The 27424-nt window shown below is 38.8% G+C and overlaps 1 protein-coding gene across 1 annotated transcript in view; it reads left to right on the forward strand.

The window, feature by feature from the left end:
• The first annotated feature begins 2651 nt into the window (after window positions 1–2651).
• Window positions 2652–27424, forward strand: part of LOC110218170 (N-acetylated-alpha-linked acidic dipeptidase 2) — a 105125-nt gene continuing 80352 nt past the window's right edge. The window contains 6 exon segments of the mRNA XM_021000744.2: window positions 2652–3112; window positions 4422–4533; window positions 19164–19350; window positions 20389–20490; window positions 21595–21720; window positions 24938–25124. Of these exon segments, the coding sequence (XP_020856403.1) occupies window positions 2950–3112; window positions 4422–4533; window positions 19164–19350; window positions 20389–20490; window positions 21595–21720; window positions 24938–25124 (877 nt within the window). The 5' untranslated portion in view covers window positions 2652–2949.

Below are 27424 nucleotides of genomic sequence, written 5' to 3' on the forward strand. Positions count from 1 at the left end.
TTTTTCCTGGGGAGAGGATATTTCCCCTAAACCTCCTTATACCACAAAAGACAGAAATAGGTGTTACATGCAAAACACCCTCCTGGAGAAGGCTGAAACAAATATTTATTAAACACTAAGTAGCAGGCGCCATTCTAAGTTCTCAGAAGACAAAACAAAGGAACAAAAGCAAAAAAAAAAAGCTCAGATTCAAATGGAGGCGACAACATATTAATGACTAGGTACATTCAAGATATTGACAGAATAGATTATTGTTCAGGTATGGGTCTGAGGTCTCTGGTAGTGCTGAAATGATGTGAAAGTGGTTTTATAATTGAATACTCTCCTTTTGTTGTTAAGCTTTTAGGTTCTAAGAGAAGGCCTGAAGTGGCCTGGAAGAACACTATGGCTCCACTGAGTACACTCTGCACTAGGTATAATCAATCAATAAATATCAAATACCTACTATGTGTCAGGCATCGTGCTAAACATTGGGGATACAAATAGAGTTGGAGCTCACAATCTGAGGGAGGGGACAACATGCAAACAAACATACACTAACAAGATATATGCAGGATAGATAAGAAATAATTAATAAAGGCAAGGCACTAAAATTTGTAAGTCCTTATACTGATTTTTGCCTTTGTTATACATTTAAAATACAATAAAGTTCTAAGTGCACAATTAGCTTTGGTGGTGGTGGTGGATAGGCAATATGGACCATTAAATTTTGTTTTTGAAAACTTTTGATGAGGTTTGACACATTCTAAATAATTTAGAGGAAAATCTATAAACGTAAAACCTAAGATTGCAAATGTTTGGAAATATAAGATGGTTGGAGAAGCTTGTAAAATGTGACTGGAAAAGTTAATAGTACAAGGATCTTCTTGCCAAGGGTTCTTGCAGTGCATTCTCCAAGCCATCAGGTGCCTGAAGGACTTAAATCACTTAGATTCGGAACTGCTGCCCTAGTTCTCACACTTCGCTGACTTTTGATTGCCTGAACTCACATTGATTCATAATATCTAGTTGGCCAAAGCCATCTTTCACATTCCATCCTAGTCACGTTCTTGCCATCCACTCTTCTATTGTACATATCTTTATTTTTATCTCCTTTCCATCATTTTCCCTGGGAACAATCATCAGATAAATAGTACTGTCACTATTGGAAAGAGTGCCATTCACCTCTCTTATAGTTCAACCCATCATCTCCTTGACTTTTTCAAACCAAACATCTCTCCCTGGCAACTGCTTCCCTATATGTGTTGTCATTGTAAACTATGTCCTGTGGGCCAGCCTGCCACCTGCTTTTGTACAGCCTGTGAGCTAAGAATGGTTTTTGTATTTTAAGTGATTGAATAATATTTTATGGCATGTGTGAAAATTTTATGCAATTCAAATTTCAGTTCCATAAATAAAGCTTTATTGGACCATAGCCTTACTCATTTGTTTTAAACTTCTTGAGGGCAGGAACTATCTTGCTCTTATATTTGTATCCCTGGTATTTAGCACATTATTAAGTATAAACAACATTTTTTTCATTCATTCATTCAAAAAGTTGAGCATTTATGAATATCATAGGATTATAGGATCATAGGATTTAGATCTGGAAGATACCTTAGATATCATTCAAGCCAATCCCTTTATTTTGCAAATGACAGTAAATCCAGACAGCAAAATTCTTCCCTGCTTCTGGGCATGAGTTGTTGGGGTTTAAGGTCACTTAAGGTGTGTAATTGTTGGAGTGGTGGTGGCAGGTGGTGGTGTGAGCACAAAGGAGCTAAATGTCACCTTTAGGCACCTTGCTAATGGTATCACAGGTCTTTGTGATTCCAAAGTCGGCCCTTTTTACTTAAGGGGAGCTTATTAATAAATGTTTGTGGAATTAAATTGAAGAGCAGTAGCAGCAAATAAGTTTTATGTGACCATTCCTTGTGACTACCTAGATTTCCAGAGACTTATCATTTACCAAAGTGCTTTCAAAGTAACCTTTTCTATATCTTCAAACATCTTTCCTATAAAATTAATCAAATACTTAAATTAGTAGTAGCCAGTCCATAATGATACATCCCAACCCCAAACTAGGTGCTGGAAATGGGGATGGTGGATGGATATTAAAAGCTGACATTCATATATTTTCATTATTTACAAATTTACAAATTATTTACAAATCATTGATCCTTATGAATAGTTCTATGAGGTGGATAGTGCAACAATTACTCCCACTTTACAAATATGGAAACAGAGTCACCAAGAGATTAATATATCTAGAGTTGGAACAGACTATAGGTCTTCTGGTCCAACTCCAACATTTCTACTTGTCCACAGAATGGTAGGACATAGTGATATTAAGTGGGAGAGCAGAGTTCAGGTCCTGAGACTGCAAAGTCTGCACTCTTTCCACTTCATGATTTGACCTGGATTACTGCTAGTAAGTAGCACAGGCCAAATGAGATCCCAGGTTTTTGTTTTGTTTTTAAACTCTAGCTCATCCTTCAGCAACCCCCACTACCAAGTAATAACAGAGGGACAACAAAGTCCATCAGTCCTGTGGCCGATTGATTGAGGGGCCAGCCAGGAGGAGTGATAGGGGCCAAGCAGGGCGGGACCAGAGCCTATTCTGAAGCCGCCCATTCTTCCTCAGCTCAGCCTGTCTCATTAGAGACTCTGTGGTTAGGCGAGGCTTAGGGGTTCACAGTGGGGTCAACCGAGTGGAATGCTCGCTGCAAATCCGAAAAACGTGTGCTTTTTTCCCCAGTTCTGGCTTTCCTTTCTCCCATTGGCTCAGCCTCCCGGCCTTTGGCGAATGTCAAGAATTTTGTTTATTTGACCGCCTTCAAGTGTGTGTGAGGGGTGGTGTGACGGGTTGTTGGGGAGAGAGGAAGCACAGGCCGGGAAGGTCTGCAGATCTCTTAAGCTCCCTTCAGGTCACGTAAGTGCATCGAGGTTCCTGGGACAGCATCTGAACTAATGAACAGCCTGTCTGCTCTCTTGCACAGCCAGGATAGCCACAGAGCCCCGTGGAGCAAAGAGCGCAGCCCAGTTAGAGTTATGGCTAAAACCGGGGTCAGACTGTACACCTGGGTGTGTTTGACTGCCCTGCTGATGTTTTTCTTGTCGGGATTTATGGTGGGTAAGTACGGAACCCTTCCCTCCCTTAGTCTTCCCATCCCAAGCTCCACCTTAAAAGGCTGCTTCTCTGGTGGGCCCTGGAAGACTCCCTTGTTGGTGGCTGCAAGTAGGGCTGAGGTTCATTTTACAGTGAGCAGGTTCTGACCACCTAGAATCCTCCTCCTCATACTCTACTTCCCTCCCGTCCCCCAACCCCACAAGCTGAAGAGATGGTACTAAGTATGGGAAGGATCTGAACTAGAGGGACTTCTAACCCAGAGATTTTTTTCTGTTTTCCTTTTCATGCTGTCTACGGTAGGAGGTCCAAGTGGGAGAGAGATAATTTCTTTTCTGGACAGCTCGAATCTTTTCTGTGTTTTCAGAAAACACAGAAGAATTAGGGTTAATTGATAATTTAATATTGAGTTCATTGTAAATTTAAGTCAAATCTAATTTCATATAGCCCTATGTTAATTCTTACGGATTCTCTGGAGTGTGCAAGTTCCCTTCCAGGAAGTAGTGAACTGCCTGGCTAATCAGTAAACTGTCAGTTGCTGGAAATGGGATAGTGGGGGGTGGGAGGGAAGGAAGGATTTGAAATCTGAATTCTAGCCCAAGTAGCATTTGGAAAAGTCACTAGTATAGAAGATGTTACACAGATAGCAACAACATTAAATTAGAGTAACAGTGAAGTATAATGGCTAAAGAGCCAATCCAAAAAATCTTGGGTTCAAGTCTTGCCTTGACTTACACTTGCAGTATGACCCTTAGCCAGAAACTGAATTAAGACTGAGTTACTGAGAAGGTGTATCCCTGAATTGCTAAAGGGAGTTTCCTAATCAGAAAGAGTTACAAGCTTAACTGCAGGTCCAGCTCCTATCTCTAACAACACAACATATGTTAGACTTAATGGATCTACTTTTACTCAATTCAGCACAGATTTCTTGTCTGTACTGCATGCATGTTAGTATTTTTCTAGGAATCTAAACAGTTACCATCCTACCACAGTCCTGAGGAATGTCATTTGCCATCATGGGTCACTCTTCACTGGTGTGAAAGAGCATTTCCCAGGCTTAGGAATGCTACATCACCAGCAGTAAAACAGAAACAAACGCTGTTCAACTAAAATTAAGCAACCCTCAAGTCCTTGGCATATAAAACTGTTCAGAAATGGAATAAAATTAAACATGACTACCAAATTTACCTGTATTTAGTAGGAAAAGGCTCCTTTTCATGGAGTAGGTCAAGTTCTCCAGGTCTTCTGGTATTAATATAAATTTGAGCTGGTAGTTTTTGAGGGAGTAACAAGTTGTTGTGGCAATGTTTTTCAGGCTGGTTTATTAAACCTGTCAAAGAAATAGGCACTCTAGTGCCTTTTTACCAAAATGAAAGGTGGAAACTGATATCTGAAATGAAGGCAGAAAACATTAGACAGTTTCTCCGGTAAGCTTATTTTTTCTATTTTCTATTTTATACTTTGAAAAGATTTTTAAAATGCATCAAAAACAGGCCAAAGCAATCTTGGAAGCATACTAACATTTCTACTTTGGGCAAAGTAGGTAGGGTGCTTAGATTTGGAGTTAGATGACCTGGCTTCAGTTCCTGGCTCTGCCTCTTACCAGCTGTGTGACCAATGTCTGGCTTCCAGAGGTAAGGCCCAACAAGCAGGCTGTGCCCTGAGCTTGGCATAACAACGGTCTTTTGAGCTCACCCTCAGGATGATCTCAGCCACAGCAAAATCCCAGAATTGTTTCATATAATTATTGTATCGCTTTGGCGAGTACCAGGTGTTCTCATGTTCTGGTTATGAAACTCTGCTTTGAATCAAACTTGTCACATTGTTGCTGTTACCCCTCATTGTCAGGGCTACAGCTCACTGTACTGCCATTTGTATTAAGTATTGAGATCTCTCCACACTGCCTTGGGTGCCTCCACTAGGGGTGGGGCCCCCAGCACATGTGTCTACATCCCCTTTTTGCTTACAAGCTATTTCTCTCACTTTTACTTTAACCTTATGTTTGATTCCTGACTCTCGTATCTCTAGCAGGCTCTGTTCAGCCCTGGCCACCCAGAGATTAGAGGCTGGTTCCGTCCAGTTGACACCGTGGGCAAGCTATGTGACTGACCATGGGCCAGCTATATGACCATTTTAGGGCTCAGTTTTCTCATCTATAAAATGGGATACTTGGGGTATTTACCTAATGCAGCATAAATTTAGAACTGGAAGGGACCTTGGAATTCGTCTAGTTCCATCCTTTCATTTTGTAGATAAGGCTACTAAGGTTAAGTGATTTATCCAAGGTCACATGGGTGACAGGAAGGCAGGTCGTTAGATTCCAGAGCCAGTAGTCTTCTCACTGCACTATAATGTCTTATTGTGACTCCCAAGGTTGTAGGGATGAAATGAGATGCATGTAAAATACTTTGCAAACTTTAAAACATCATATAAATATCAGTTATTAATAGTTATAGCATGTTTGAGAACTTTTCTTAAATACTATTAAAATGATTTACTTACTAGGTTGCAGAAGTTAAAGGCTTTGCAACTATAGTAAATGGTTAGTCCATTTGAATACTGCAAGAGTTTTTCTAATTCCTCCCTTCTCCCCCATCTTATAGTGGAAACATGTACCTTGCTGTTTAAGGCAAAGTCTCACCTAATACAGCTACAAACATACTAACTTTGTTCTCTTAACTGGAGGTCTGTGAGATCTACTCTTTTAGCCTTCCCTCTTTTAGTTGAATAAAATATTTTATTAAGCCTTTCATCATTAAGGACCAGTAAAATGCATATGGTTGATAAAGCTAATTAGAAAATAAGTTGGAGAGATAATTTGATTGGATTTATTTCAGGCAACAAACTGAACCCTTAACTTATCTTGTAGATAGGAGTGTTATTCAAAGGGTGAGATCATAGACAGATCTGTGCAAGCCCATGATTATTATAGGGTGTTGATAGAGGGCATCCAGATTTGAATATGGGTCAATTGCATGCCAATTGTTTTCTGTTATTATGAAAAAATAAATATAGATATTTTAACCAAAAATATGATCATTAGTTTCTATTACTCATTTTAAGGAGATTACTTTTCTTCTCATGGCTTTTTTTTTGGGGGGGAGTTAAAATTTTGTAACCCTTTAAGGATAGTATAGATGGAAGTTGGTTCTTTGTGACTAACTTCATTTGATCAATATAATGGGGCTGGAAAGTGATTAGCTAAATTTAATCACTTATAAATTGGAACTTTCAATGAATTTTGAGTTATGAAGAAACATTCTTAGCTGGATCTTATATGTGGCATTGCAAATGAATGTGTAACATGACTATTTTTATAGTGTGCTATGTGGCTATTTCAGATACATAGGCATATATACACGAAACATTTCTATAATTTTACCATTAACTTACTAATCTTTGGGGATATGAGATAGCCATAGCAAACTGTTTGTGGGCAATTTGATTTAATTTACTTAATTTTTAATCTTCTTGAGTACGTGGCATCTAGCACAGTACTTTGTATGAGGGAGACGATAAATAAATGGTTAAATTGATTTGATCTTAACTTTCTTTGATAAATCACACATCTTAACTCTAAAGCATTCTGAGCAAACAACTGTTACTGTATTTTTCGTCTTGATTACATACTAAATAAACATTTATGTGCTGTTGCTAGTATTAGAATACCTAAAGGAAAATTCAGAGAATATTTGAGAGCTATAAACCGTAGATTTGGAAGGAATCACTGCACAAATACGGCATCTCTGTATCTTTAGAATTATTTGTATTTAGTTTGCTTTAAATACGCTAAATGCTTTCTGCAGAATTTTAATAACTCAAGATAACTTGAGACAGCAAAGATTGTGGAATTCAGCTGGATCTTTAGCACTGTGTAGCAATCCTTTTCATTATCTCTGATAGACATGTTTTCATATTATCTACTGTGGCTTTTCCAGACCTCCTGTTTCCTTAGCATTTGTCTTCCACCCGAATCCCACCCCACTTCTTTTACTTGGCAGATTGAGGCCATCTGTCCTAAGTTCTCTTGTCTTCCCCCTTCCTTCCTCCTCCCTCGTTCCACACCTTGAAATTTGTTTGTCTTTGCACTCAATTGCCCAGTATCTTGGATGATAGGTCATTTGACTTCCTTGCCTTTCCATTCTACTAACTGCATGCTTTGCTTCATATATTAGCACTACATATTTTGCTACAGTCTCTGCTTCTATCCTCAAGCTGCAGATTGCTTCTGGAAGAAGTCACCAAACCCATCTGTCCTGTCAGTTCCACTACAAAGTTATGTGATTTAACCCTGACTGGGTTCCCATTGTTGCATATCATCTGTCAATCCTTTTTTATTTTTAAAAATATATCTTATTGGGTACCTTTTGTCTTTAAATAAAAGTCATTTCTACCATCTCTTGTCCTCCCTTGGGACAAAAACATTTGGACAAAAACATCTACATCACATGTATGTGTATACAATATTCTGTCTTAATTGTGTATCTTCTCCCCTATCTCTCTTCAGCAGTGAGGTTATTTGTCTATTCTCTAAGATCATTTCACAGTTTTCCCACAGTTTTCCCCATGTTCCTCAGAATTCCTCATATTTGGTATTTATTATTCTACAGTAATATTCCATTCTATCTGTATTACATAATTTTCTCTAAGACCATTGATTTTTCAGTTATTTAGAGTTCAACTTCCTTTAAGGCATCTTTTTTATTTATATTGTTGTAGTCACTATGTACATATTGTTCTCTTGGTCATGTTTATTTTTCTTTGCATCATTTCACAGTTTTCCCACAATTTTCTCCATGTTCCTCAGAATTCCTCATATTTGGCGTTTATTATTCTACAGTAATATTCCATTCTATCTGTATCACATAATTTTTCAGTCATTCCCTAATTAATTGACATCTTTTTTCAATTCTTTCCTACTATAAAGGGTGCTGCTCTGAATGACTTGGGATATATATATATATACACATATTTTTTTTTTCTGTTTCTGTCTTTGACTTTTTACACTATATGTTTAACACTGGGTTTGCTAAATCAAATGCTATGGAACATTTAACCTCTTTTCTTTGCCTAATTCCAAATTGTCGTACAGAATGGTTGGACCAGTTCACAGCTTCTTTATCTGTGCAGGATTGAGGCACCTGTGTTCCCATATCCTCTCTAATGCTGACCATTTCTTTTTTGTTCATGTTTGTTAATTTACATGGTGCAAGGTGAAAACTCAGAAGTGTTTATGCTTCTCTTACTATTAGTATTTAGAACACGTTTTCATACGGTCAGTTGATCAGTGTCCTTTGTACCTGTTGTCTCCTCCTTGAGCATAGATAGATAAAACATTTTATTAAGCAGTTACTTTGTTCCAAGCACAATGCTAAGTGCTGGGGATACAAGTGTAAGTAAACAAGAGTCCCTAGCTTCAAAAAGCTTACATTCTAACTGGGAGAGAAAAAGAAAAGAAACCAACATAAAGACAAACAGAAAAGGGGCAGGGAGTGTACTGGCTACTGTTGAGGAGGTGCAGAATGAGTTGAGCTGGGCACAAAGTGAACATGAATGGGGCCCATTCTGAAATAATTGTCTGGGCCAGAGATTTACCAGTCAAGAAGGCAGGGCTACTCCTCCAGGAGGTGGAGTTCAAAGAGTGAGTTGAGCTAGAATGTAAATTCTTCGACTATAGAGATTTTTTGATTGGTTGTATTTGTATCTCTAGCAGCTAGTACAGTGCCTGGCAAAAAAGTGAATACCCAGTAAATGCTTATAGATTGACTATTTATCTCTTGAGGAATGGCTTATGATGTATATATATTTGTATCATGTCAAGACCCTATATATTCTGGGTTATCAGATATTTATCAGTTTTATTTGATGCAAATATCCCACTCTATATCTTCTCTTCAAATTCTGCTTTTGATGATTTTATTTATGTAAAAGTTTTAAAATTTTATATAAAGTTGTCTTTTATTCATCACTGTGTGATTCCATATCATACCTTCTCCTCTCTCCTCAAAGCCCTAACTTTACTCCATCACCCCTCTTTTAAACAGATAAATCTCATTCTTAATTTACTGAGAATACTGATACCATCTGTTGTGAGTTCCTTCATCTTTCATTCTCAACGATGACTCAAAATCTATGTAACCTTGAATTTTTTTAGTCTCAGAGTGTGGAATACCACTCCTATTGGTTATGACTAAGCCCTCTGCATGGTCCTCAGTTCCACTCATTTCTGTCTTTTATGGGATCTTGTCACATTCCCATTAAATTTTCCTATCTCCCCTTCCTGGATGCTTATAAACATACTTGATTCTTCTTATAACAACAAAAAAACAAAACAAAACTCCCTTCCCTTGACCTACCACTATTCCCTCAAATCGTTATCCTTTGTCTCTCCACTTCATTACTGAATTTTAGAGTCCCTTGGAACAGGGATATCAAACAGGCTGGTTCTCTTGCGCCTGCAACACTCCATAGTGCAGCTGGAACCTGCTTAAAGTGTAATTGGGTAATTTCAGACAAAATAAAAATATAAAAGGACATAGCTAATGTTAATTTGTGATTTTCTAAATCAATATGTGGCCCTCAAGCATCCCTAAATATAGCTTGGTGACTCTATTTCTATTGAGTTTTATTACCACTGCCTTGGAAAATGGTTTCCAACCCCATTTTTCTATTAAAACTGAATTCTTGAAACTTAACTTCTTAATTGCATTTTCTTAGTCTTTTTTTTCTAGACCTTTCTGTAGCATGCTATTGTTGACCATTCCTTTCTCTCTGATATTTTCTCCTCCTATACTTTTCTCCTGGTTCTCCTACGTGTTTAAGTACTCCTTCATATCCATGGCCTCATTTCCCTTCTATTGTCTCTCAAGTTTCTGTCTTTCATCTTTATATATTCTCTCTTGGTGATTTCATTTACTTCCATGTATTTTTTCCACCTCAAAACAAATTACTCTCAAATCTACATATCCAGTCTCAGTTTCCCCTATGTTCTAATTGTGTATCCCTAACTCCCCAGTGGATATATCTAACCAGATATCCTACCAGCACCTGAAATTGATCTCATCATCTCCCTGCCCCCACAACACAAATCCAACAAACCTGTTCCTCTTCCCAAATTCCCTATTTCTTTTGCTGTTGATGACTCTCTCTACCCTAGGCTTGAAACCTGAGTTCCCCTCTTACTAGAAAGGACTTGTCCATTTTTCTCATTTTGGTCCCACTTAGGGTGGATTGTAATAACAGCAATGTATGCTGCTGTCCTAAAGTGTAGCCATCAGTTTTTCTTGCCAGGACTCAGGCTTATAAAACATCAAACAATAACTTAATTTTTATTTCTAGCATAAGTAACATGGTCCTGTAACCCAGCCCAGAGAGAGGTAAGAGAGTCTCTTTCTTCCTTCTAGTATGTCACTCTTCCTTCTCTACCCTAATAGAGACTAGTACCATTCTTGTACCTTGGTGGAGATTCCATTGGCAGGTAAGAACAGGAAATCACTATTAAGATTCTGCCTCCTAGTTGTTTATTTCATGGTATCTTTCCTTCTACAGATGCATTTGATCATTCTCCAGAAGGTGGTATTAGCTCACGAGCACCTAGACCAGGAGAGACTAACATTATTAAAGTTCTTTCAATCTTATAATCAAAATGGTTTCAAGCTATTGGACTGCAAGTTCATTATGAGTCAGTCATGTGATATGGCAGCCAAAAATTGTCAATTAAGTCTCAGGCTACATTTAGAAACTTCTAGGGATAGAGAGATTATAGTCCCACTATGTTCTTCCCTCATAAGAGTTCATCTGGGATATTGTGTTGAGCTGTGGAAGCCACATGATTTAAGAATAATGTTGATAATATGGAGAATGTTTGGCATAATGAAGGGTTTTGTGTCCTCATATGAAAGAATGTTATATGTTTAGCCTAGAGCAGAGAACATGCTCAGTGACATGATATATCTTCAAGTGTCTGAAAGCTTGTCATGTGGATTAAATTTGTTCTCTTTTTCTCCAAAGGACAGAAATAAGAATAATAGATAGAAGTTGGAAAAAGGGTGATTTAAGCTTGATATTAGGGGGGAAAATCTTGAAAAGTGGGATGGGCTGCTCTGAGAGGTGAGGGTTCCTCTTCCTTGAAGTGTTCCTAAGTAGAGGCTTAATGATCACTTGTTAGGTACATTATACTGGAGATTCCTTACCTGTATGTGTTGGACCAGATTGGAGTTCTTTCTGATTCTTAAATTATATGATTCTGTTATTCTCTATATTGGCTGCCATAGGTGTCCCCTGGGTATTGTTCATTTTCCCCCAGGGGATGGTGTCAGTTCTCCTGCAGCTAAAGCAGATGAAGGGCTGAGTCACCATCTTCAGAGATTCCCAAGACTCCAACCTGTTTATTCTATTCTTTCATATTGGGTCTCACATACTGAGCCCCAAACAAACTCTTCAGTTGTACTGTTAAAATAGCATTCTACTTGCCCTGCTTCAATGACTCCAGTTTTCTTTACTCATGATCTCTCCTTTTCTACCTCTCCCCTCATCTCACAACTTCCAGGGAGGGTACTTACTACTCACTCACCATTCTCACTGAGTCTTGAGGTTTGAAGGGGCTCTTCATCCTATCCATACTTATCTACTATTCCTTGTCTTTTTTCTGGGGCCATGTAAATCAAGGCCTCAAGAATTAAACCCCTAGTTTAATTACATTCTTTCCCCAGTTAAAAATTTTGCAGTCTATGTAAATCATAGACTGCAATAATTTACAGTCTATAATGCATAATTTACATGTGGTTACATATACATCATCCGTGAAACATACAGATAACTACATACTTTACATACACAGTATTATTTACGCACCATCTTCTCTCAAATGTAGTATATTGCCCTGGTCTAGGGAATACCAGTAGGCTCCATGACATCCTTATCTGTAATCCCCAGACGGTTACATTACAGGCAGTTCTTGTTAAGTGGACCATTCCTCAGTATTACTAAGATATAGTGCTCTACTTTTTACTTAAAGCGATTTTTATGTAATTTGAATTTGCCAGCACATGTGGCCCCTCATGCCCTTGGAAGGAGGGGGCTGGTACATGGTTCAAGGACATGTGGAGGTCTCCTCGGGACAGAAAAGTAGGAGGAAGAACATGGGGGTAGGAGGTAGGGCTAGGGGCAGACCTGAGTGAAGAATGATGGAAGACCAACATGCTGGGTGCAGGCAGAGCAAGGCAAAGGTCTCCTCACAGTGGTCTCAAGCTAACTCGCCCCCACCCCCACATTGGGTCACGGCTGTGGTGGCAGTTTCTTCCTCCCCCTCAATTCTTATTTTTGAAGGTGTTTTTTAAAGTGTTTTTTGGGGGAGTGAAGGTTTGGGGGGGCATGGAAGGGGAGGTGGGAGGCCTTTAGATCTGAGAGAGCACAATGACATATGTTAACTTTACATAGGTGCGGGTTTTTGGGAACACAGATTTCTCTAAGAATTCTTTACATAAAGTCGAATTTGTCTAATGCGAAGTTAGTAAAGCAAGAACTGTCTGTATAATTCTGGTCATTCTATATGTTTTCCAGGCATCTCTGTTTCACAGGACTACTCCTGAATACTCCTAATCCCCCTTTTCTCTGTCAGAGCTAATCTTGGGCAGAATAGTAGATTGAAAAAGCATGGATTTGGAGTCAGAACACCTGGATTCCAGTCCTAGCTGTTGCTGTTCACTGCCTGTGGGACATTTTGAAATTCACTATCTCATTGGGCTTTAGTTTCTTCTTCTATGAGGTGAAGGGGTGGTGGGCTAGATGACCTCTAAGGTACCTTTCAGTTTTAAACCTATGATCCTGTAATAATCACCCCACAGCCTCAGTTCTAGACTCGTGGATAGCCTAGGGCAAATAGGGATATATCTCCTGCCCCTAGGAGGTTCAGCAATGTTATGTGGTCTCAGTTCCTTTGGAAACTCCAAAGATGTTGCACTGGATCAAATGGAGATTTCCTCCAAAGTTAGCTCCTCTCTACTGCCCAGGGAAAAGAGCTTTTCAGTTTCTAACATAGAGTACTCATCCCACTTCATAAATGAAGTATTGAGGTAGCTGTTTCAAATTCATACTGAGGTAGTTGTTTCAGTCTTCCACATTCTCCAGCGATGTATCTAAACTTGGCTTCCTTTTCATCTGGATCTTGAACAAGATCATCTCCATATGAACCATTTCCTAGAACTAGTAGCACAGCTGCAACTGGGGTTTGTAGGACTCTCCATTCTTTTGACTCATGTATGTCCAAGTGAGTATGAAGTCTGATTAGTTCCACTGTGGACACCAATTCACTGTCACACATTATCTTTTGAGAACTCTAGTCATGCTGTGAAATTGTTTTTGTTGACTTAACTCTAAAGTCCTCAACTGCTTGGTATGGAGTGGTCTTCCACTATCTTGTGTTTCCCAGGGACACAAAAATTTTGTAATAGAACTCTCTTTCAACTGGAGTTCACACCAGTGAACTCTTAACCTATCATTGACTGTTCTTCTCTGTGCTTTTCTGGGTTGAGATTATAGGAATGATTTATAACTGGTCTCTGAGTTGAGCAACATATTGGGATTGAGAATCTAGAGTTCCCTCACCTTCTGAAATTCCAAAACTCTGGTCAGTAGGCTATTGCTCAAACCAAAGGAATAAAACCTGTATTGTCATTCTTAAATGTAGAAATGCAGCTGTAGAAAAACCACATGCTGCAAAGGTTCACTGTGTATTTTGTTCTCCAGTTAAGTGTCTTGAGTTTGCAGCACTTACCTTTTAATATACAAAGCACAGAAAGATTACAAACACTTCTTGTATATGTAGCATTCATGAACTTTTAGGAAAGGATCAAGACATTTGTAAAAGAGAGCTGAGTACTCTGTAAAGAGCTGAAAAACTCCTTTCCATAATGCCGTGTGTCCTAGGCATATACACAAAGGAGAACAGAAAGGGGACCTGGAAGGCCAAGACACAAGATAATGGATGGGCCTTCCATACTGTCATGACTGCAATTAGGGAAATTAAGTCAGAGATAAAACATGAACGTGCTGCCATCCATGTGGTATGGAGTTGTTGAACTCTACTAGGAGCTATGGGAGCTGTAATACTGCAGTGTTGCCGTGTAGTGCTTGGAACTGCAAAATCAGGAGTTGAAAAACACAGAGGAGGAGCCAGAGTAAGCAGATTACTCATTAGCAGATCCACTAGGGCAAGCAGACAAGTAGTGAAACAAGGATACTGCCTTTTCCAAGGACTTTAACTCCATTCATGCTATTGAAGACTTTCCCTTTTGTTGTCATGAGTTTGTTTTCATGAAAAGAGGGATTGACCTTCAGAGGGTGGGAGAATAAGAATATTATTCTCTTGGTAAACCAACTCATGTGGGTCTCTTTTTTGTTTTACCAATATTTTAATAATTTTTGTTTTGGGTAGAGCTATGAGGGGGTGAGGGATGTTTAAGTTCTTTGTGTCAAGACAGACTCCTGTAAGAACCAAGGCAAAGTTGAGCCTAGGGAACGTTATATAATTGTATATTGTTGGTGGTGTGGGGTATGCGTTGTCTCCATAGATGCCCATTTATTTGAGGATTGATGCATGTTATGGTTGTAGGCTGTTAATTTTGAAGGGTGACCATGGATTATGAAGAAGGTTTCAGGATTTTATAAACTGCTATGGATTGTTGGGTGGGTAGGGTATAGTTTAAAGCACTGAGGAAGGTATTCATAAAAGAAAACAATTTAAGTCTTACCTTGTATGCTCTTCTTAAAACCCTGAATCCTTCCCATATTCAGAGAGAGATACTTGGAAAAGGGAGTTTTTGGAAATTAGTTACTAAGCCCTCTGGCAAGATTACTGAATGAGGTAAAATTTATTATAGAGGAGGCAAGGGGTGGGGGAGTATAAGAAATACTGAGATCAGAAAGTAAGACAACCTTCCTCTTTGGTCAGTAGCTCAATGCCAACAGAGTACCTGGAGACAGTGTGTATATGAGGGGGGAGGAGGGGCTGTGTATTTACTTGGAAAGGAAACTTTTGCTACCTGACTAGAACATGCCATATGTGAGATAAGTCTGGCAGGGAAGTGATGCAGAGAAATATAGGTAGGATATTACTAGAAAACCTGAGGGGATATGTTCTTTGCACCTTGAAGATAGAATGCCATGAACTTTCAATTCTCACATTTGCCAGTTGATGACAATGAGAGGACATTTTAATGCCTCCCAAGAGGAGAGAGAGATAGTTTCCCGCTTTGTGCAATGATCAGAGTGTAGACTTTCACAGAGAACAGTGACGATAGGGGCTGTGGCAGGGGTGGTAGGTGGACTTAAGTGATCAGGGGACTTTAGAGGATGATCACCTGTTGTCACACCTCTTGCTGCTGCCTTTGACCCACCTCCTACTCCCCAACTACTTGGAATCAGTTTGATGGATCTATGGATAAGGCAATTTTCCAGGACTGATCTAAAAAAAAGATCGAGAATTATGGAGTTGTTGAATTATGTTTACTAGTCCTTGTACTCATCCTGTATTTGACTAAAATTGTGATAAACCCCTGACTCTTAAGCTGAGTTTTTCTCAGCCAATCATTACATTCTTCCTATGCTAGAGTTTCTGAAGGTGATTTTCTCTAGAAGTCTCATGGTAGTGGGTTCAGTGCTTTACCAGTGATCTCTGCTATTTTTCACTAGCCTCCTGTAAGCTTCTGGTACTGAGATCCAGCTTTCTAATTGCAGGTCTCTGCTAGTACTTTGAGTATGTTGCATTGGCCTCAAATCAATGCCCAAACACTGGATACAAATGCCTCTGTTTGGCACAGAAAGCCATTTAGAATCTGGTCCAACCTATCTTTTCAAACATTGCACATTAATTCCCCTCAGGCACAGTGTTCCAGCCAAATGGACCTATTTGCTGTTCCCCCAGAATATTCTAATTCTCTCCTCTAAGACTTTGTGCTGACTGCTTGGAACGTTCTTCTTCTTTGCCTCCACCTCTCAGAAACTGGATCCCTTCATGGTTCAGTTTAGGTGCCTTCTCGTACAAGAGGTCTTTCCTAATCTTCCAATTGTTAGTGCTCATGGACAAACACAAATGAGTTTGCATTTTCTTAGCTGTTTCCGTTTTGCATCCCACTCCCAGCAGAATTCTACAGACAGCATAGGTTGGCAGATGCTAATGTCCTAAAGTTGTCAAATTATATGGGTTATCCTCATTGAGGCTTTTTGAAGTATATGGCCCACATGGTACCTCAGCAGGGAGTGAGTACTAACCTCAGAAGCACTAATCTCAGTTGTCCCTTCTTTTCCACTCATGATATCACCATCCTACTTGAAGTCCCATACTCTCTCATCTGGACTATTATAATATGCTTCTTTGTTCTCCCTGTCTAGAGCCTTTCCTAACTCTACTTCTTTTTACCCAGCAACCAAATTAATCTTTAGAAATCTTCAGTGATTCTTTCTTGCCAACAACATAAAATACAAAGCCCTTAGCCTAATATTTAAGGCCTTCTGTAGTCTGGAAGTTCCAACCTACTTTCCATTAACTGAATTAATGGGGAAGCCTTGTGTCTTTCACTCCACTATGTTTGTGCATACAAATTCTCCATCAAAGATACTCATTCCAAGCCTCAGCCTGTTGTTGAAAGGCCATGTAGCATAATGAATAGAGCCTTGGGCCTGGAATCAGGAAGACCTGGGTTTGAATCCTGCTTCAGTTATTTACTTAGGTGTAGAAAGGGCATGTAGGCTGGAGCTATGTCTCAATTTCCTCATTTATAGAATGGGAATAATAATAAAACTTAGCTGATAGGGTTGTGGTAAAGATCAAACAGAATCAAAATTGCTGTCAAAGTTTTGTTTTCACTGAAGAAAAACCTATGAAAATCTATTAGTTCTGACACAAATACCTCCTTCCCAATATTATCAAGCAACAAATCTGCTGGCACTGTAACTTTGGTTATTTCACATACTATGGTTTTAATGATGGAAAAGCAAAAACAGAAACAAAACCAACCCAGAAGTCTTTGAATATGATAACTGATGCACCTTGCTTTTGTTTCTTTCATAGGCATGAAGTTGATTTAAACTATAATCAACTCTTAGTTATCCACATGTAAAGTAGCCACCTTGTAGATTATATGTACCATGATGGTAATTCTAAATCAGTTCAGCCTTTTCCCCCTGCTTTCCATACTTTAGACCACCTCTTCTTATTGCCTAGGCAACCTGTACTCCAGGAGCAAGGATAACACAATTAGGGAGGTAATTTGCTAGGAAAAAAAATGAAGATTACATTATATTCCAAGGACAAATAGAATCATGGGATCTGAGTAGAAGGGACCTCCAAGGTACTCTTGTGCAACCCAAACCTGAAGAAGTATTTTCTCAACAATATCCCTGTCCAGGTCATCCAGCCTTTGCTTCTCTTTTACAGTGATGGGGAGCTCATTGAGACATAAGACATAACACAGTCTAATATACTTTTATTGACTCCGATTGCTAGGGATTTTTTTTTATATTGAGCTGAAAGTTGATTTAAGAGCAAAAGTGAATGTTAGGTCACTTGTAAAACTTATTTACATATTTAATTTTTTGAAAAATTGTGTTTTTACATCTCATAATTGTTCTGTTCCATTAGACTATAGAATCCCAAAGAGAGCGATATTGCCTCCTGAGGGGTGCTAGAACGATTCAGGGGGTTGTTAGCAGCCTTGGGTACAATTGGGGAACATTGAATAAAAATACAGGGGCTGTAGAAGCATAAAGAAAGAAGAGAAAATTTTTAAAAACCATTTGTGCATGTTTCATCTGTTGTGTAACAATTAAAGTCATAGTGATTACATTATTTTCCATATAAACACACAAAATTGAAGGTATAACTGATCAGTGGTCAAGTTCACCAACAGGTTGTAACAAGCAGGTGTTGGTAGGTGAGCATGTCAGGCATTGTTAGGAAGTTCAGCATGCGTTGGCAGCACTGTGTATGTGTAATGATTTGTTTACAACACGCTATTATATGGTTACATGACACAACAATAATGTCATCAAAATTTCAATGCAGGGAAAACCCCCCACAAATTTACAATAAATTATTAAATTTAAGATTTGTCATTTCAATACATATATATATACACACATATATATGTGTGTATATATATATGTATGTATGTATGTATGTATGTATATATATATATATATATATATATATATATAAATAAAAACAAAATATATAGAAATGACAGAAATTTTAAAAAAATTGAAGGGTTAAATAAAGTATATTTCCAGGGGGGCTCTGAGTAATTTTTTTAAAAGGGGTTGGTAGGCCAAGTAAGTTTGGTAACCTCTGCACTAGATAGTTTCCAAATCATCCTTTTTGTTTTGTCCAGTTGTCCTCTGAATGACCAAGCACCCCTATTTAGGAAGGGACCATTGACCTAAACAGAAGGGCCTGAAAATGTTTCTTTAAACAACGTCAGCCTTAGACAAAGAAGGTCTTATCAGTTTTGTGAGGTCACAGCCCTGAAACAATTCTATTGCATCCTGAAACTTAATACACCAGAGCATTGCTATAAACACTGTACTAGTGAGTCAAATCCAAAATTGCCTGACTGCATTTTGGCAAATTCTGAAAGATTTTTCCCTTTCAAATCTGTTTCCCTATTTCCTGATTGACAGTAAGAAGTATTATTCTCAGTACAGAAGACATTTGGGCTATAGACATGTCATAGTGCCATTCTAAGAATCTCCCTTTGGCTCATCCCTTTGCTTTGGGTGAGCATTTACACTATTCACTGGAGGAGCTGGACTCTAGCTTAGGTGATTAGTTCTAGAAACACTTGTGAAAGTAGCAGTGCACTTACTAAATATTTTGAAGATTATTCATGTCTAGAAAAGTCTGGCTTCAGGTTTTGACCAAAAAAAGAGTGACACAAGCAGAAATAAGCCCATTTATTTTGATTATTTGCTCAAGTAAACTCTCATTGCAATGTGGATATTAATAAACTCTTCATTTGAACATAGAGTACTCACCTCACACTGTATTTTTGTTTCATTTTAGTTCTTTTACGAAGCTCCCTCATTTGGCAGGAACAAAGCAAAATTTTCATCTTGCAGAGCAAATCCAAAGTCAGTGGAAGAAATTTGGACTGGACTCTGCTGAGTTGGTTTATTATGATGTCCTTCTATCTTACCCTAATGAAACAAATCCCAACTATATCTCAGTTGTTGATGAACATGGAATTGAGGTGAAGTGGAACTATAATTATTCTTTAAATTATACAAGGTTATTTTATAATGAATTAGCAAGTGGAATGGATCAAAATCGGAATTGTTGTCAGTTTGGGGTGATGTGAGGGCTAAAGTTCAGGGTTAGATCATTTCTAACTGTGGGATCAGGGAAGCTTTCATGGTCAAGTTGATTTTGAGACAGACCTTAAAAGACTGGTATAATTTTAGTAGGCATAGAAAGGTAGCATGAGGGGAGAATATGCCAGATCTAGGAGACATTCTGAACAAAGTCAAAGGTGGGGGGAAGAGGAGAATATGCATGGCGGGCAAGAAGTAGTCTAGTTTGTCTGGGGCATATAGGATGTGTAGAGAACAAGATAAAATATAAAAGGCATTGAGGTACCAAGTGGTATAGGAATGTATATATCAGGATAAAGAGTTTAAACTTTATTTATTTGGCAATAAGGACTCATTGAAGGGTTTTAAAAAGTGATTGACGTGATAATGCCTGTGCTAAAGAAAGATTAATCTGGAAGTGGTGTGAAGGATAGATTGAAGAGGAAAGAGAAGTGGAGGCAAGAAGATGGATTAGAAGGTGTTTACAGTGGTCTGGCCATGTGGTAATAAAGGCAAGTAGAATGGTAGCAGTGCAAGTGGAAAGGAAGAAACTGATTCAAGAGAAAGTGGGACTTATGGCTTGTTGAATTTGAGTGATTGAGGTAGAGGGCATTGATGGAGACACAAAATATCAAACATTAGTGACTGGGTGAATGCTCCAGTGATGGCATTGATAGAAATAGAGATGGTACTATGATGTTATGAATGAGAAGTGGTTTTGGGGGTGAAGATAATAAGTTGGGTTATGAACATTTTGAGTTGGTGATTACAATAAATTTTTTCTTCAGTGCCCTTAATGCAATTTTCTCATTGAATTACACGTGGCACTAAGGGTAGGATTGGGAGCATTGCATTTTTATGTATACTTCTGAGCAAAATGGGTTATTATTTAATAACATAGAGCCATCTATTAAAATTTATTACATCTTCCTTCCTAGATTTTCAATACTTCATTCTTTGAGATACCCCCAGGTGGATATGAAAATGTTTCAGAGATTGTCCCACCATATAATGCTTTCTCAGCCCAAGGCATGCCAGAGGTAAAGTAAACTATATGGCCTTTTGAAATCTTAAAAAAATGTATTTGATGATATGAAATCTTGTGTAGAGATCTACGCTCATGTTATTGACTGACTCACCTTGAGGAATCACCTTGTAAGTTTACATTAACATTTCATACATAGACTAAGGTTCAGTGAAGCACAGGCACTGGGGAATTAGATACTGTCCTTAGAAGTAAGAAAGAGATAAATTGTTGAATACACCCTTATAGTCAGAAAAGGTTATCTGCTCTTGCATGGTAAAGTATTATAACTCTTTTGTGTTTAGAGCCTTTCCATTTCCCCCTCCTCCCACCTCCTTCCTGATTGGTGAGTGTGACATATAATAATGGACATCTGTGTCTAAACAGGCTCTGGCAGCTATGCTTCTCTTTACTCTCTGGCCATCTTCTCATCTGCCTCCCTGCTGCCCGGTACATAACCTATGCTCCCTCCCTTTCCCCTTTCTAATTCAGGAACTGTAATCAAATCAGTATTGTCATTGCTCCTTGAAAGAGTGTGTCAATTGAATCCCTCATGACTACAGTCGTTCCTGTAATTTTCCAAACCACAATACCCCAATCATGTTTGTGCCAGAGGGAAGCCATTACTCGCCTACTATTGTGATATCTTCTTGTATAAGAATATAAGCTTTTTGAGGGAAAACACTGGTTTTTGTTTTTATTTTCCATTTGCATCCCCAGTGCTTAGAGCAGTGAGTGCTTGGTATATAGTGAGTATTTAATTATTTTTCATTCATGCATTTTGAGCTGACTTTTGATCTTTTTATAATAGAAATTCTTAAAATAATGCTATGGTTAGATTTTAAAAACATATTTTATTTTTTCAGTTTCTTATAATTCAAGTAAGCCATTAAGATCACTTGAAACTGAATTATTAAATTATTGAAGCATCTTTTCCATGTGTTGTCACTTTCCTGACATAGCAAGTCGCCAATATAAATACGGCCCAAAATATATAATGAAAATGGAAAGGCAGTTTGTGGTTGTGTTGTATTATGGTATAAATTGATTCTTCGGTTCCCGTATTAATGATACTATCAGTTAAATTTTAAGACTGCAATTTTGTATTTTTTCCATCCAGGGAGATCTTATTTATGTGAACTATGCACGTACTGAAGACTTTTTCAAGCTAAAACGGGACATGAAAATCAACTGCACTGGAAAGATTGTTATTGCTAGATATGGGAAAATCTTCAGAGGAAATAAGGTAAGATGTCATTTTGGGGAACAGAGGAGAAAGGATATTTCAACTGAAATATAGATGATGAGTGGGAATGGTGGTTGTAGGAATCTCTCCAAAAATGTTATTTGTGTTGGATGCTCTTATTGTAAAGTAAGTCTTGTTGTAATATTAATAGAGGTGTCTGTAAATAAGGGCAGTTTAAAAGTTGAGCACTTGACTGAAGTGCATTTAGGTTCATAGACTCTTTAGAATTGGAAGGGACCTTATATAGAGAGATGATCATAGAAGGGCAGAAAAAGCCCTGCCTCTTGAATCAAAACATTGTATTAACTACCTGTGTGACCTTGGATAAGTTTCCTCATTTTCAAAATGAGAGTTGGGACTAGATAGCTTCCCTGATCCCTTCCAGCTCTACATCTGTGATCTTATGGTCCTAGGAACCTCCCCCTCAATGGAAGAATGAATTTCCACTAAGGTAGTCATGATGCTTCTACTTGAATATCTCCAGTAATATTATTGTTCATTGTCTTAGAGGCAACCTGTTACATTTTTAGACAGCTCAGATTTTAGGAAAGTAGTTTAAAGGAATCTGATGGATCTTTCATTCCTTATTATGATGGGTTACTTGGATTTTTGACTTCGACACTGTTGTTTTTGACTGAACTTGATTTTACTGATGTTGAGAACACTCTTTGAGGAAACCACAAACTGGCCTTTCTCTGCAAATGATGGTCTTAGAGAGTTGTCTGCACACTGAGAGATTTTACTTTGTTCAAGGTCACACAGTCAGTATGTGGGGCAGATGTGGGACTTGAATCCAGATCTTTCTGACACTGATTCCCAGCACCTTATCCACCAAACCTCTCTGCTTCTTGAGCGCTTTTTAGTTTTAATTCATTTAAACAAACATCTTAAAAGTACCTGCTCTGTGTGAGTCAGTTTGCTAAATTCCAGAGCGAAAGAGATGGATAGGACTCGAGCTATATCCTGCAGGAATACGTAGACTCTAATGGAGAGGACAAGTACACCTAATGACTGTGTTAAGGGCAGCTGTGTAGAGCTCTGTGCCTGGAGTAGGGAAGACCTGAGTTCAAATCCAGCTTCAGACACCTACTACTTTTGTGAGCATGGAGAAGTCATTAACCTCTGTCTGCCTCAGTTTCCTCATCTGTAAAATGAGGGTAAAATAATAGCACCTACTTCACAGCATTGAGGCTCAAATGAGATAATATTGGTAAAGTGCTTAGCACAATTCCTGCCACATAGTTATATAAATGGTAGCTGTTATTATGATAATAAGAAGGAGCAATCTAATCAAAGTGCTTTAAGAAATTTGAAGATGAGATTCTGAGGATAAGGGTGTGGGGAATCAGGGTAGGCTACATGGAGGAGGAGGTAGCATCCAAGTTGGGCCTAAAAGAAAGGGAGAAATTTCAACAAGCAATATGAACAAAAGCACTGAGAAGGGAAAGGAGAGGACTTTAGAATAGGAGTATAGTCTAGTTTGGTTGGAATGCAGACTAAATGAGTGGGTAAAAATAAATGGAATGAATGACTGAAGTAAATGAAAGAATAAATTAAACCATAAGTGAGAGACAGATTGTAAAGGGTCTTGATTCCAGGGTGAGGAGTTTATACTTATACAAGGTGGGTAGGGGAATGGAGGTGAACTGAATGTTTTTTAACAGAAAGAAATAACATGATAATAGCAGAATTTTAGAGAGATTATTCTGGTTTAGGATGAGCGAAAATATTATTCATAGATCTTGAGTTTTGAAAGGAACCCTAGAAATCAATGCAGAAATTGAGGTGTCCAGAGAAGTTGTTCTTTGTCCTTCATTCTTACAGAGGATCATAACATGAGGGAGGTGATGCCATGACATGCCAGTGAATTGGATTTAAGTGAGGGAGGGCTGTGCCAAGTCACCAGCCTTACTTTCTCCTTCTGAGCCATCTGGGTCTCTTGTGGATGTGGTCGAAGGGTGCTAGCAACCCTGAAGGGTACTGCGTGGAGGTCTGCCTAAAAAGAATTCGACCACTCACGCCTTCTTTCAGTCCAAGTAGTGAGTTAATTAAGACATTGGTTGGGTTGGCGAGATTCCTAGTGAGTCTGTGGTATTTGTGACGCCAATACAAGTGGACTAGATTCTAAGGATCTGTGCAATTTAATGAGGGTAAGATTGATATTTTGTACAAAGAGAGCGTGGGAAGATTTGGATAGATTTAAGGAATAGAAAGTAGCATAGGGTAGGCCAGTGGGCTAGATGAAGAGAATGAAAAGTTAAAATGATCATCCTGGGATGAGGTAGATGCCTCAGGCTAATGCCAGGGATATGGGCTAATGAAATTTGTGGGAAGGTTCAAGAACTCTTTTTTAGGGGTGCCATTGCTCCATCAGGTCCAGTGGCCAGATATAGATCAAGACAACTGGAGATGGCCCAGGTTGCAATGGACCACCTTGGCCTTTTCAAGCTAAAGTTTTTGACTGGTCTTAGTGTGACTGAGGCAACGCCCATTCATGATTAAGGCTCAGTAAGAAGTGAGGCAGAGAATGGTCCTTTTTGCTATTTACATTCGTTCTGAGCTAATCAGAGCCCAAACAAAGACCAAGTAGAGCTTGTCTTGGGACCTATTGTTGTTCAGTCTATGCGAAAAGTTAAGTACTTTGCCAAAGCTCATAGAAGTAAAAAATAATTGGAATCCTGGATATGTGAGTGGTGTTTTAAAGTTTACAAAGTGCTTCGCCCACCTCATATTTAAACCTCCAAACCACTCTGTCGAGTAGATAATATAGAAATAAGACCCATTTTACAGATGAGGAAACTGAAGCTTAGGTAGCAAGTAGCAGAGCTGGAATTAGAGCTCGCATGTTTTAATACCAAATTCTGTGCTTTTTTCTACTGTGCTACAATGCCACCTTATGGACAAGGAATAGACTGAAAGTAAGACAAGCAGTTAGAAGCCTATACAATTTGATTCAATAAACATTTATTAAGCATCTACGGTGTGCCAGGCATATAGGTGAGAAAAGAGGCCAGGCCCTGAGCCAGTCTGATAGCAGTGGGCAGTCTGATAGCAGTGGGCATGAAAAGGGGGGATACAGATTCACCTGTGAGAGACACTGTGCTGGTAGAAGCAGCTGCAGTTGATAGCTAGTTATTAGGGAGGCAAGAGAGTCAAAGTTGGCTGCGTAGCCAAGTGTTGCCATGTTGACTTTTTCTATTTTACTTTGGCTTTGCAGGTTAAGAATGCCATGTTAGCCGGAGCCATAGGGATTATCTTGTACTCAGATCCAGCTGATTACCTTGCTCCTGGGGTACAGCCCTATCCCAATGGATGGAACCTTCCTGGAGATGTCGCCCAGCGAGGGAATGTATTAAACCTGAATGGAGCAGGTGATCCTCTCACTCCAGGTTACCCGGCGAAAGGTGAGCAACACACTTGTTACAAATTTTGCACCTTTCCAAAATATTTCAGGCCTTCCTGGTTTAATGGCAACATAAACATTTGGGCGTGAAGATTAAAATAACATCCTGTTTAATGATAACATCCTAGATTCATAAAGTTGTTTGTGATAGAGGGATCATCTATTCTAAACCTTTCATGTTATAGGTGGAGAAACTGAGGTGTCCAGAGAAGTTAAATATTAAATGACTTTTACTAAATGCTTAAAATACTTTTTCATGTATCATAGCAATGTTGGTATGAATAACATAATTATAGGAGACTGCTTGCTTTGATAGCTATGGTAATGTTGTATTTAGTGCCTGAAATTCATAATCATCTATGTGTCCAGAGTGTGGAGAATATAGTATTAGTGAACCAACCCTTGTTTACCCAGACCTCCAAAATGCCTGCCAGAATAACAGACCTTAGAATGGTGGATTTCAGTACCTGTTAATTTTCTTTGTCTTTGTCCTTTCTGACCTTCTGTTATGATGCAGTACAGTATGATACAATACAAAACATTGAGCACTTACTGTGTGGCAGGCATTGTGCTGAGTGCTGGGAATACAAATTAGGGGGGAAAAAAACCAGTCCCTACCCTCAATGAGCTTACAGTCTAATGGAGAAGACAGTACACATAAGGAAGCTGAAAAGTGTGTTGGGGAAGATGCGTAGATCAGGTTCTTGATGGTGGAGTTGATTCCAAGGAATGTGGCTAGTGGGAAAAGAAGATTGGCTGGACTTTTGAGCCCTCTTTATAATGAGACCTTTGGGAGGAGTGAGGGAGAGGCTACTGGGGATACTGGTGAGGTACAGTATTAGACACTCTTGACCACATCATGCTCTTGGATCCTCTATTTAATTGTCATAGGAAGATTCTGAAGATCACCTGGCAAGATAAGGTACCAGACACTGAGGTTCATCTCTCACTGAACTGCCAAGCATTCAAACTCTATTGCAGAGAGTGCAATTCTGATGGGCCTGAATGCCTAACATAAATTGACCTAAAAGACTATTTTACGGAGAACTTGCACAAGGCAAACACTCACATGGAGATTAGATAGAAGGACACTCTCAAGGTCAATCTGAAGAACTTTGCTATAGATCGTGAGACATGGGAGGTGCTAGCACAGGATTGCCTAGCATGGCGTGTCCACGCAGAATTGCAGTAGCACAGAGGTAATGTGAAATGTGCAAATCTAGAGACCCCTCCAACCCAAACATTCAAATAGACAGTTTGTGCCTGAGCTGTGGTAGAGCCTTCCCAGCTCCTGTTGGACTGACCGGGCATAGTTGAGCACCCTGTACCTTGACCCCAACATCCTGATGTCATTGGTCCTCTTCAAATCCAAAGGACGAACAACAGCTCTTGGATGCACTCTTTTTCCTGGGTTTTCATGAAATTTCTGCCTCCTCTTTCTTCCTAGAATCAGGAAGACCTCAGTTCAAATCAAGTGTCAGACACTTACTAACTGTGTGACCCTTAGTAAGTCACATATCACAGTGCCCGGCACATAGCAGGTGTTGAATAAATGCTTACTTCCTTCCCCTCCCTCACGTGCCATCATACACCTACATGAGGCCTGTTCCCCCTGTTGTTAGTGGTATCTTCTCCACACTTGAAATTTTGTTCAGTTGTTCCACTTGTGTCTGACTTTTCATGACTCCATTTGGGGTTTTCTTGTCAAAGATACTGGAGTGGTTTGCCATTTCCTTGTCCAGCTCATTTTACAGATGAGGAAACTGAGGCAAACAGGGTTAAATGACTTGTCCAAGGTCACACAGTTAGTAAGTATCAAAGGAAGATATCTTCCTGACTGTAGGCATGGTGCTGTATCCACTGTGCCGCCTAGAAATTACTTTCTAATTATTTTGTATATTATTTTCTATTTATTTAAATTTGTATTATTTCCCCTGGAATAGAAGAGCCTGGAATGCTATGGTCCATGGGGTCACAGAGTCAGACACAACTGAACAACTGAATAAAAATAATTTCCTCTGGGAAAATGTAAACTCCTGGAGAACAGGGTCTGTTTTGGTTTTCTTTTTATTCTCATTGTAGATTATTGCCTGGCCCAGAGTAACAGACACTTAATAAATGTTGAGTTTGGACGAATGAAGTCATTTACTAATCTTTTTTTTTACTTCAATTAAATGCTACATTTCTATTTGAAGGAGATATCGAAGTGTTTTAAAAGTTTACAAAGATTTTTAGTTATCTAGAGGGAAAACTTTTATTTAAACAAGATATTTATAAATGATTCCTTTCCTGTTACATTTT

The sequence above is a fragment of the Phascolarctos cinereus genome, unplaced genomic scaffold (genome assembly GCF_003287225.1).
Source record: "Phascolarctos cinereus isolate Bilbo 61053 unplaced genomic scaffold, phaCin_HiC Scaffold_726;HRSCAF=1367, whole genome shotgun sequence".
NCBI classification, from domain to species: Eukaryota; Metazoa; Chordata; class Mammalia; order Diprotodontia; family Phascolarctidae; genus Phascolarctos; species Phascolarctos cinereus.